At 71.7% G+C, this 10,712-nt stretch overlaps 1 protein-coding gene across 1 annotated transcript; it reads right to left on the reverse strand.

Moving 5' to 3' along the window:
- Positions 1-1,988: 1,988 nt before the first annotated feature.
- On the reverse strand, positions 1,989-10,478 carry WNT8B (Wnt family member 8B). Its single transcript, XM_075934593.1, has 5 exons — positions 10,450-10,478; positions 8,911-9,049; positions 7,312-7,437; positions 5,032-5,174; positions 1,989-2,537 (listed from the first exon to the last, which is right to left on the reverse strand). The coding sequence occupies exons 1-5, from the start codon at positions 10,462-10,464 to the stop codon at positions 1,989-1,991; spliced, it is 972 nt and encodes a 323-aa protein (XP_075790708.1). The 5' UTR covers positions 10,465-10,478.
- Between the last annotated feature and the right edge of the window lie 234 nt (positions 10,479-10,712).

Raw genomic sequence — 10,712 nt, forward strand, 5'->3', positions numbered from 1 at the left:
GGGCTGAGCCCGGGAGCGGGGATGGGACAGCTGGAGAGCCAGGCCAGCAGGCCCCTGGGCGGCACCGGAGCCGAGGGAGGTCGCTTTGCCACACGGGGAGTCTGGGCAGAGTCAGGAGGGCGCCCTGCTTGTGGCCGTGGCTGTGCTCTGCCGGGTGTTCCCGACACTATTCTCACGGTGCAGGGGTAGCAACACTCAGTGTCCCGTGCACATGGGAGAGGGAGAGAGTCCCGTGCAAGGTGCTCGCACTGATCCGTGTGCTCTCTCTGGGCACTAACAGGGTGCGGGGGGGCAGTTTGCGGAGTTGCCTGACGGCTGGGGGATGGGCTTGCGGTGGGCGAGCCGGGTTTGCATTTCAGAGATGGTTACCAGGGCACCGAGCGTCCCCAGCCCCGGAGCAAGGGGGCCGGGCAGAGGCCACTCAGATCCATGCTTGGAGAAGCTGCAGCAGTGGCCGTTGCTGGCTGCCCAGGGCCATGCCCAGCGTCTGGGGCAGGCCAGCCGGTGGGCAGCTTGTCCGTCTCGCTGCCCACACTGGGCGGCCACACGGTCAGCAGTGGCCCCGCCGACTCGGGAGTCCCCCGCGCTGCACGACCCCTGCCCGCCGCCAGGGCTCAGTCCTCCTTGCTGTGGCGCCAGGACGGCCGAGGCCTCCGGCTCCCGCCCTCCCCCAGCCACTCGGGACACGGCTCCGACTCCCAGCTGTGGCTGGCAGTTCCCACGGCATCACCTGCCCTGGCTGCAGCTCGGCCGCTCTGTGCCCCCCGCGACGGCACAGACACACACCGGCTCGTGCACACACTGGCACACAACAGCTCACGCACACAACGGCTCACGCACACACCGGCACGGGGGCACACAACAGCTCACGCACACACACACGGGCACACACACACAGCAGGGGAGCCTGGCCCTGGAGCCCGAAGGAGCCGCGGGCAGACACACGGGCAGGGCTCGCCTCAGGCAGCTGTCCGAGGGCTCCCACGTATGCAACGAGCTGTCGGGGCTCAGCCCGGCTCCCGGTAGCCCCTCGCACACACCTGCCCTCGGCTGGCTTGGCGCCAAGCGGTCACGGCCTGTGCCATGGAGCCTTGGCGCTGGGCTTGTCTGCGCATGTTACGGGCTGGGCGGCGCCAGGCGGGGGCTTGGCTCCCCACGGCTGCCCTCGCCCAGGCAGTGCGAAGCCGCGAAGGACAGAGGACCCGGTATCGCACTCCCCAGCATTTTGCAAGCACTTGGCTACTGGTTTATTGCATGACGAGTGATTCACAAGCACGGCTACAAGAGAGGGCGGCGCGCGGGCGGCAGCGGCTGCTGCAGGGGATGGCGCCGGAGGCCGGTCCGGGGGCGCCCGCCGCGAGCTACAATCAGTGTCAAGGCAAAGTGGTGTGGCTCCATCCCGCCCCTGTGCAATAAATTAAACATCAAAGTGCTCAACTCTCCTACCCCCGGTCCGTACCCCGGGCGCTCTGCGCCAGTCAAGGAGCCCGGGGGCAGCCCCTCGTGACGCGGAGCCCTGATGTGCTGGCCCAGGGGTGCGGCAGGAGCAGGCGCGCGGGTCGCAGGGCCCCTGGCGGGCGCAGCCAGACCGCAGCAGATTAGGCAGGAGAAGCAGCACCTGGACCCCACCCCCCCGCCCCGGGGCCAAGGCTCTTGCTCTCGCTGCGGCGCCCTGTCCCGCACGCGCCAGGGGGCGGGGGCTGGAGGGCTCTCGCCAGGCGGCTCATTGAGCCCTTCTCGGCCCAGGGCTTTCCACCGCCCTCGCCTGCTGGGCCCGGCTTTCACTGCACCTGCCCGAGCAGCGCCGGGCCCTGTGCTCCCCGGGGCCCAGGGGCTGCCCATGCAATCCAGGGTCACCCCGCCACGCCGCAGGCTGGAGGGGCAGCTCTGTGGGCCACGGGTCGGTGGGACCGGGCGCCGGCCAGCACAGACAGGCCCTGCCGGTAGCCCCAGGGCAGGGCTGAGCCGGGGGAGCTGCCGGGGAGGCCTCAGGGCTTCCGCCTGAGCTTGCGCGTGGCCCCGGCGCGCTCCCGCTTCTCCTTGCGGACGCAGAAGTGCTTGGTGACCCGCTTGCGGCACTGCTCGCACCGCACGGCGCAGCACCAGTGGAACTTGCAGTTGCAGCTGGACACCGTCTCGGCCCGCCGCTCCTCCACAGCCAGGCCGCAGCCCCCGCACAGCCGCCGGCAGCTCCGCCTCTCCCAGCGGCTCAGCGCCGGGCCCCGCCGCAGGCACTCCCGGCCCTCCGTGCCCAGCAGCCCCAGCGTCTTGTTCTCCAGGCAGTAGTCGGGGGAGTCCTCCAGGTGCACCAGCTCCTTGGTGGAGATGGAGCTGAAGGTCTCGGCGATGGCGCCCCGGCTGGCCGCGCTGTTGCCAGCCCCCTGCAGCAGATCCACCTTCAGGGCCTTGTGGTACTTCTCCTTCAGGTGGGCGCCCACCTCCCGGAACTCGGGCAGCTGCAGCCAGCAGGTCTGTGTGGTGCAGCTGCCTGACACGCCGTGGCACTTGCAGGTCCGCTTCATGGTCCCCTTCACCGCCTGGGAGACAAAGCAAGGGCAGCCGGTCAGCCAGGCGCTCGCCAGCCCAGGGCCTTGGCGGCCAGAGGCGGCTGCTGGGGGCTCTCGCCAGGGGAATCCTGGTGCGACGCTCACCCCCGGGGGCCGGCCAGTGTCTCTCTGCAGCGGTGCGCGGTGAACACACGTGGGAGTGTGTGTGCGTGTCCGTGTGCAAGCCCACCCCACCCGGCTCACAGCGAGTGAGACCAAGTGCGCCAGTCGCCGGGGCTGCTGCCGGTTGGGTGGCGACCGTCCGGCCTGCCCGCGCCTCCCTCCGGCCCACACGCCAGGGCGGGTCGCAGGGCCACGTGTAGGACCCCAGCACCCTGCTGGATGGATCAGCGTTGGACCCCGCCCGCCCGCCACTCCGGGCTGGGTCTCAGTCACCCACAGCCCCTTCCTAGGCGCAGGAGACGGCTCCAGCAGGCAGGAAACGCCCTCTGGCGTCCCTCCAGAGCAGGGGCCGTTTTCAGTGGCCACAGCTCGGCCGGGCTCTGACCCTGCCACGGTGACGGTGGGGGGGTGTCACGTTATTGGATTTTAGGGGGAGCAGCCACATCACTGCTGTGCCCACGGGGAGGGCACAAAGTCTGTACGGAGGGGCCACGTGAGGTGTCAAATGGAAGCTTCTGTCCTACTGATTCTATGTTGTCAAGTAACCTGTGCGCTACTCGTGTGCCTGGGCGCTGTCTGCGGGGAGGGACGGGTACGGGCTCCGGGCCGGGGCCTGGGCCGCCTGTTGTACAGAAGGGTTGTTCAGCCAATGACTCTGCTAACTAGCAGAGCCCCAGGGCCAATGGCTCCAGGTGGCCAGTTCACACCTGGAGACCTGCAGACCAGTCATATCTCCTGGCTGCTGGCATGTGAATCGTGGGACCAGCTCCAGTCTGGGAGACCCCAGAGGAATAGAAGTGCCATGAGGCGGCTCCAGTTCTGCTGCTGCTCCCAGATGCAGCCTTGCGAGGGGCAGCGCGCCGGGGAGGGTCGCCGACCCGTCCTGACGGGATGGACACCGGAGGCTGCTAAGCGGGCAGCTTGGAGCATCTCTGCCGAGAGCCTGCGGCCAGAACTGGGCGCCTGGTGCATGGGACGTGTTCTCCCCAACAGCCCGACTCTTGCTTTTGCTAATAACCCTTTCGAGTGCAGATTCGAAGGGACTGGCCCGAGCTCTTGTGGGGATGATGCAGAGTGTAAATTAACTGGGACCTGGGGCTGGTTCTTTGGGGCCGGGAGGTGACCCCTCCCCTGTTAGGCCTGGGGCTGATGGGGGCGCAGGGAGAGCTGGGGGGTTTGCTCGGGAGGTTCCGGCTGGCCGGATTGGCGGCTGGAGCGCTCGGTGGGACGGGCTGTGGCCTGTTTGCAGGTCTCCAGTCGGGGCCGTACGGAGCCCCGGGTCTGAGCGATTCGCCCTGAGCGGGGCCCAGACCCGGCCCGTCAGAGGTCGGGATTTCCCAGGAGCAGCAAGGCCCAGGCCGGCCAAGAGATCTGCCCTGGGGGCCGCCAAGGGAGCCCGGGGTGCCGGCACCTCCAGGGACCCCGCAGTGCAGGCTGTGGCTTGGTGCAGAGCCGGGGCGCCCTGGGGCTCCGTCTGCCTCCCGGAATAGCCCAGCCCAGCCCAGCCCAGCCGGCAGCGGCGGCAATGGCAGCGAGGCTCCCTGCACGGGGGCCCGGGAGACGCTGGGGCCTTGAGCCCTGGCCTCTGAGGGCTGAGCAAGAGCCATTTCCACAGTCCCCCCCCCCCGCCGCCCTCGTGGCCCCTCAGGCCCAGCCCCACAGTCCCCCCCCCCCGCTGCCCTCATGGCCCCTCGGCCCCGGCCCCACCGTCCCCCCCCCCCGCCGCCCTCGTGGCCCCTCAGGCCCAGCCCCACAGTCCCCCCCCCCCCGCCGCCCTCATGGCCCCTCGGCCCCGGCCCCACAGTCCCCCCACCCGCCGCCCTCGTGGCCCCTCGGGCCTGGCCCCACAGTCCCCCCCCCGCCGCCCTCGTGGCCCCTCGGGCCTGGCCCCACAGTCCGTCCCCCCCGCCGCCCTCGTGGCCCCTCGGGCCCGGCCCCACAGTCCGTCCCCCCCGCCGCCCTCGTGGCCCCTCGGGCCTGGCCCCACAGTCCCCCCCCCCGCCGCCCTCGTGGCCCCTCGGGCCCGGCCCCACAGTCCGTCCCCCCCGCCGCCCTCGTGGCCCCTCGGGCCCGGCCCCACAGTCCCCCCCCCGCCGCCCTCGTGGCCCCTCGGGCCTGGCCCCACAGTCCGTCCCCCCCGCCGCCCTCGTGGCCCCTCGGGCCTGGCCCCACAGTCCGTCCCCCCCGCCGCCCTCGTGGCCCCTCGGGCCCGGCCCCACAGTCCCCCCCCCCCCCGCCGCCCTCGTGGCCCTCGGGCCCAGCCCTGCCCCCCCTCCTCCCCTGCCATTCTCCAGCGCAGCGAGAGGCGGGGCCGGACAGAGCGGCCAATCCCCCCTTTCCCCGCCGGCGACGAGGGACTCACCTTCCGGCCAGCTTCGTTGTTGTGCAGGTTCATGGCGGCTCGGGCGTCCTGCCCCGTCTCCAGCGCATCCACAAACTGCTTGGAAATGGCCTCCCCAAAGCCCACGTTGTCGCTGCAGCCGCCCCACAGCCAGCCCTGGCCCCCTGCGGAGAGACGCGAGAGGGGCAGTGCCAGGGGCGCCCGCAGCAGCCCGGTCCCTGGGCAAGGGGCTCTGCTGTAGGGGCCCTGGGCGCAGTGGACGCTGCTACCGGCTTGGGCACGGCTCCCGTGAGCGCTCCGCCTCCTCCCCTTTCCTCGCGGGTGTCCGGGGCCAGGGTCAGTCGGCCCCGGGCGGGGTCCAGGCTGGGGGCACTGGAGCATCTCCCTGCCAGAAGCCGGCGGAGCGCGGCGGGGTCCAGGCTGGGGGCACTGGAGCGTCTCCCTGCCAGAAGCCGGCGGAGCGCGGCGGGGTCCGGGCTGGGGGCACTGGAGCGTCTCCCTGCCAGAAGCCGGCGGAGCGTGGCGGGGTCCGGGCTGGGGGCACTGGAGCGTCTCCCTGCCAGAAGCCGGCGGAGCGCGGCGGGGTCCAGGCTGGGGGCACTGGAGCATCTCCCTGCCAGAAGCCGGCGGAGCGCGGCGGGGTCCAGGCTGGGGGCACTGGAGCGTCTCCCTGCCAGAAGCCGGCGGAGCGCGGCGGGGTCCGGGCTGGGGGCACTGGAGCGTCTCCCTGCCAGAAGCCGGCGGAGCGTGGCGGGGTCCGGGCTGGGGGCACTGGAGCGTCTCCCTGCCAGAAGCCAGCGGAGCGCGGCGGGGTCCGGGCTGGGGGCACCGGAGCGTCTCCCTGCCAGAAGCCGGCGGAGCGCGGCGGGGTCCGGGCTGGGGGCACTGGAGCGTCTCCCTGCCAGAAGCCGGCGGAGCGCGGCGGGGTCCGGGCTGGGGGCACTGGAGCGTCTCCCTGCCAGAAGCCGGCGGAGCGTGGCGGGGTCCGGGCTGGGGGCACTGGAGCGTCTCCCTGCCAGAAGCCGGCGGAGCGCGGCGGGGTCCTGGCTGGGGGCACCGGAGCGTCTCCCTGCCAGAAGCCGGCGGAGCGCGGCGGGGTCCGGGCTGGGGGCACTGGAGCGTCTCCCTGCCAGAAGCCAGCAGAGCGCGGCGGGGTCCAGGCTGGGGGCACTGGAGCGTCTCCCTGCCAGAAGCCAGCGGAGCGCGGCGGGGTCCGGGCTGGGGGCACCGGAGCGTCTCCCTGCCAGAAGCCAGCAGAGCGCGGCGGGGTCCAGGCTGGGGGCACTGGAGCGTCTCCCTGCCAGAAGCCAGCGGAGCGCGGCGGGGTCCGGGCTGGGGGCACTGGAGCGTCTCCCTGCCAGAAGCCAGCGGAGCGCGGCGGGGTCCTGGCTGGGGGCACCGGAGCGTCTCCCTGCCAGAAGCCAGCGGAGCGCGGCGGGGTCCGGGCTGGGGGCACCGGAGCGTCTCCCTGCCAGAAGCCAGCGGAGTGCGGCGGGCGGCTCAGGGCCTCGCGGGCAGGCTGAAGATGGCCCCGCGGGGACCGGTGCACAGAGGCAGTCCCGGGCGGCTGGCCTGCCTGCAGGGAAGGAAGGAGCCGGCAGCTGGGAGCTGGAGGCGAGGCGCGTGGAGCGCGGGTGGCAGGAAGCAGCACCTGCGCTTCGAGGTAGGAAGAGGCCCAGGCTAACAGTGGCCCGTCTGAAGGAGCCACCTTAGCTGCCTCCCGCAGGGTTCCTGGCCTTGGGCAGGTCTAGAGCAACAAGGGAAGAGCCGCTGTGGGGTCATGCGAAAGCACAGCCCCTCCCGTCACCTGGACTAAGGGAGAATCGCCATTAGCAGTGCTGGGGCTATGACACATACGTGGGCAGTTCTGAGTCCACCCAGCAAGGGCCATGGTGCAGTTAGGTGAGCCAGCTCAGTGCACTAGCCAGCAGGCGTTGGTCACCCCTTGGGCTGTCCCAGGGCTAGCCGTGTCTGGACCCCACCCGGGGCTGACCACAAAGTTCCCGGGCGTGGGAGCTCCGGGTGGGAGTCTGGAGACCCCCCCGCTAAGCTCAGTGGCGGCGCTGGGGGGGAGGGGTCTGGCTGCCTGCTGCCTTGTGGCTCTTTGGCTTTTCAAAAGCCACACTCACCCCAGTGAGCAGTCGAACCCCCCGGGGCCCCGCAATCCTGCTCGGGATCAGCCGCCGGTCCCCCAGGACGCCTGACTCCCACCGGCCCTGGGGGAGGCGCCTGAGCCCGGGCGGGGCAGTGCTGCACACTCAGGGCTTGCCCCGGGGCCCGCGCGACGTCCCGGCCGCTCACCCAGCTGCCCGTTGCGGGAGTCGTCGCAGCCACAGTTGTCGAAGTCGCCGAGGCTGCAGTTGCGTGTCAGCGTGTACATGACGCCGGCCGAGCTGATGGCGTGGACAAAGGCTGCCTCCCGGTTGGCTGCCAGGCAAAGCACAGGGGAGAGCGCTAGGGGCCTCGCTCCGGGCGCCTGGGAGCACAGCCAGCCCCCGCCCCGCCCTGCCCTGCCCCGCCCCGCCACTGGCGACCGCACGCGGAGGGCGGAGAGCTGGCAAAATGCCATCCAGCCCGGGCGGGCACAGAAGGGGCGCTGGGCCGAGCCACGTGGGGACAAAGGGGCTCCGGGCCGGGCGGGGACAAAGGGGCGTTGGGCCGGGCCGGGCGGGGACAAAGGGGCGCCAGCTGGGGGTGTCTCGGCCCTGGCCTCGCCAGTGTCTCAGCTGTGAGCTAGCCGGTGGGGGTCTCCGGGCCCAGCGGGGCTGGATCCGCGGGGGGTGAAAGGCCTGCGAGTTCTTTGCCAGCTCCCCTCCCCTGCCCTGGCACCGAGCGCCAATCCCCTGGAGCCAGCTCGACCGCCCCGTCCCAGCCCCCTGGGCCGGAGTGAGCCTGGGTAGCCGTGGGAGCCCAGTCTTGCCGCTGCTTGCCGGGGGAGGGCGGAGCCCTATCCACGCCCACCCTGGCAGGCCCCAGCACCCTGCCCACACGCAGCGGCAGGAGAGCAGGGCCGGGCAGCAACAGCACCTCAGCCCCTGGCGGCCACTGGCCTGAGCAGAGCCCTGGTGACGTGTCTCGTCAGCCCGTTCTCTCGTCCCCGCCCGCCCTGCCGTGTCCCAAGGGCAGAGCCAGCTCCTCCTGCCGGGCTTCCAGCCCCAGGCGTGTGCATAGGTGCCCAGAGCCACTGGGGACTCAGCCGCACACAGCGGTGCAGGCCGTGGTCCGGACGCAGCCCCGTGGGCAACGGCTGCCATGCCGTGGGGCAGGCCCGGATCCGGACGCAGCCCGTGGGCGACGGCTGCCACGCCGTGGCGCAGGCCGTGGTCCAGACGCAGCCCCGTGGGCGACGGCTGCCACGCCGTGGCGCAACCCCGGATCCGAACGCAGCCCGTGGGCAACGGCTGCCACGCCGTGGCACAGGCCCGGATCCGGACGCAGCCCGTGGGTGACGGCTGCCACGCCGTGGCGCAGGCCAGGGTCCAGACGCAGCCCCGTGGGCGACGGCTGCCACGCCGTGGCGCAGGCCCGGATCCGGACGCAGCCCGTGGGCGACGGCTGCCACGCTGTGGCGCTGGCCCGGATCCGGACGCAGCCCGTGGGCGACGGCTGCCACACCGTGGCGCAGGCCCGGATCCGGACGCAGCCCGTGGGCGACGGCTGCCACGCCGTGGCGCAGGCCGTGGTCCGGACGCAGCCCCGTGGGCGACGGCTGCCACGCCGTGGCGCAGGCCAGGGTCCGGATGCAGCCCCCGAGCCGTGCCAGGGCCAGGGCCAGGCCTGGGGCAGGTGCAGGGAAGGTGTGCCCAGAGAGGAAAGGGAAGAGCTGCCAGGCAGAGCTGGGCCGCGGGCGCTAACCTGTGGCGAAGGGGTCCCAGGAGCCGTGGCCCAGGCTTTCCTTACCGCTGCGCAGGCCGCCGTGGCTGGAGAGCTGCAGCGCTCGCTCGGGGCAGTTCCAGCGGTCCCACGCGAACTGGAACTTGCACTCCTCGATGCCGCTCTGGGCCCCGGCCGCCACGCTGCTGGAGTAGATGAGGTACGCCTGCCGGGAGGGCAGCGAGTCACCACGCGCCCTCCCGCAGCGGCACCCCCGCCCCGGCCTGCCCCCCCACAGGTCGGGCTCTGGCGCAGCTCTCCGAGGGGCGCTGCCGGGGCCAGGAGCTCTGCCTGGCACCGGCTCAGTTGCACGCACAGCGCGGTGCGGGGTGTTGTCCCTGAGCAGCCCGGGACGGTCCCCCATGGGCCCCCGAATGGGATCCACAGGCACCTGCCTCTCCCGCCTCCCCGGGCGCAGGCGCAGAGGGCAGCGCGGCCCTGGGGTCTCCCCGCTCAGCTGAGCAGCCCCCAGGCTGCAGGGCTCCAGGGCCAACGCTGCTCGGGGACCCCAGGTTAGCGCCTGTTTGAACCCGGTTCCCGAGCTGGGCTCCACCCTCTCCCTTGCCTGTGCAGGCCCCGTCCGAGCGCCCCCCTCCCACCGTGGCCCTTTGCTCCTAGCGCAAGGCGGGGAATCCCGACGGCCCCGTGCACAAAGGGAGTCGGCCTGTGGGGCCCATTCCCACCAGTCCGGGGGGCTGCGTCTACACTGCACGGCAATAGGGCACAGGCGTGGGCCCTGGTCCAGCACGGGAGGGGGGGTAGCGTTTGAACCCTGGGCTTACGTGGCAGTGCAGACATACCTAGAAAGCCAGCCTGCCGGCACGTGTAGTCACTAGTGCCATGCGGCCTAGTGGCTAGAGCAAGCACAGAGACTTGGAAGGCTAGGCTTCTATTCCCAGCAGGGGCTATATGATCTCGGGCAAGTCACGTCCCCTCCCTGTGCCTCAGTTTCCCCCTGTGGGACATGGGGGATCATGATACCGACCTCCTTTGTAACGTGCTTCGAGATCTGCAGACGAAAAGAGCTAGGTATTATTGTAACTTGCAAGGTGCAAAGGGGGTGACAAGACAGCCGTGCGGCGTGTGGCAGACGTGTAAATCACCACGCTGCCCGTCCCCACGGGCTCGAACTCATGCTGGTGCCACAGCCTCGTGTTAGCACGTCCGTGCACAAGGAGTGTGAAACGCTACCCCTGTCCCAGTGAGTGGAGAGCTCCCATGGGACCCTTCCACGCCTGCTTGGTGCACACCCCTGCTGACTGCCGGGGCCTGTGCCTGACGGCCTTGGGCTCTGCAGGGCAGCCCTGGGCAAGCGGGCCCCCCTGCTGCTGGGGGCTGGGGGAGCAGGCAGCCGACCTGGGTTACGGGGAGCTAGAGGCACCGGATCTGCCCCTGGACGGCTGCCGGGGTTCCCAGCAGAACTGGGCGCAGGCCGGCAGCGATGGGCACCGCACAAGCTGCCGCCCCCCTGCCCCCGCGGCCCGTGCCCGGGGCAGGCTGGCTGGGCGGCCAGGAGAGAGCAGGGCCGAGTGGGTCCCGCGTGCAGACCAAAGGGATTTCTCTTACCTTGGGGCCGGTCATCAGGAAATTATTCACTGACCTGGAAGAGAGAGAGCGGCCTGAGTGCGGGGGACACCTGAAATTCTGCAGCACCCTGGGCCCTGCAGCCGCCTCCCAGCCCCTGCCTGGGGCCCTCCGCAGCAGGATCCACCCCGTGCCCACCCCTGCCTGGGACCAGCCATCCAGCCCCTCTGCCCTGCACCCTGCCCCAGCCAGCGCAGCAGCTGGGCCCTGGCCGGAGCGGGCAGGCAGACTGGGGAACCCCGCAT

This window comes from Pelodiscus sinensis, chromosome 8 (genome assembly GCF_049634645.1).
Source record: "Pelodiscus sinensis isolate JC-2024 chromosome 8, ASM4963464v1, whole genome shotgun sequence".
NCBI lineage: Eukaryota > Metazoa > Chordata > Testudines > Trionychidae > Pelodiscus > Pelodiscus sinensis.

What these genes read in the sequence shown, in the direction of transcription:
- WNT8B (XM_075934593.1), bottom strand. An exon ending in CTCCCGCAACGGGCAGCTGG is followed by an intron (nt 5,175 to 7,311) that starts GTGAGCGGCCGG and finishes GTCTCTCCGCAG; the next exon opens with GGGGCCAGGGCTGGCTGTGG. An exon ending in ACAACGAAGCTGGCCGGAAG is followed by an intron (nt 2,538 to 5,031) that starts GTGAGTCCCTCG and finishes TTTGTCTCCCAG; the next exon opens with GCGGTGAAGGGGACCATGAA.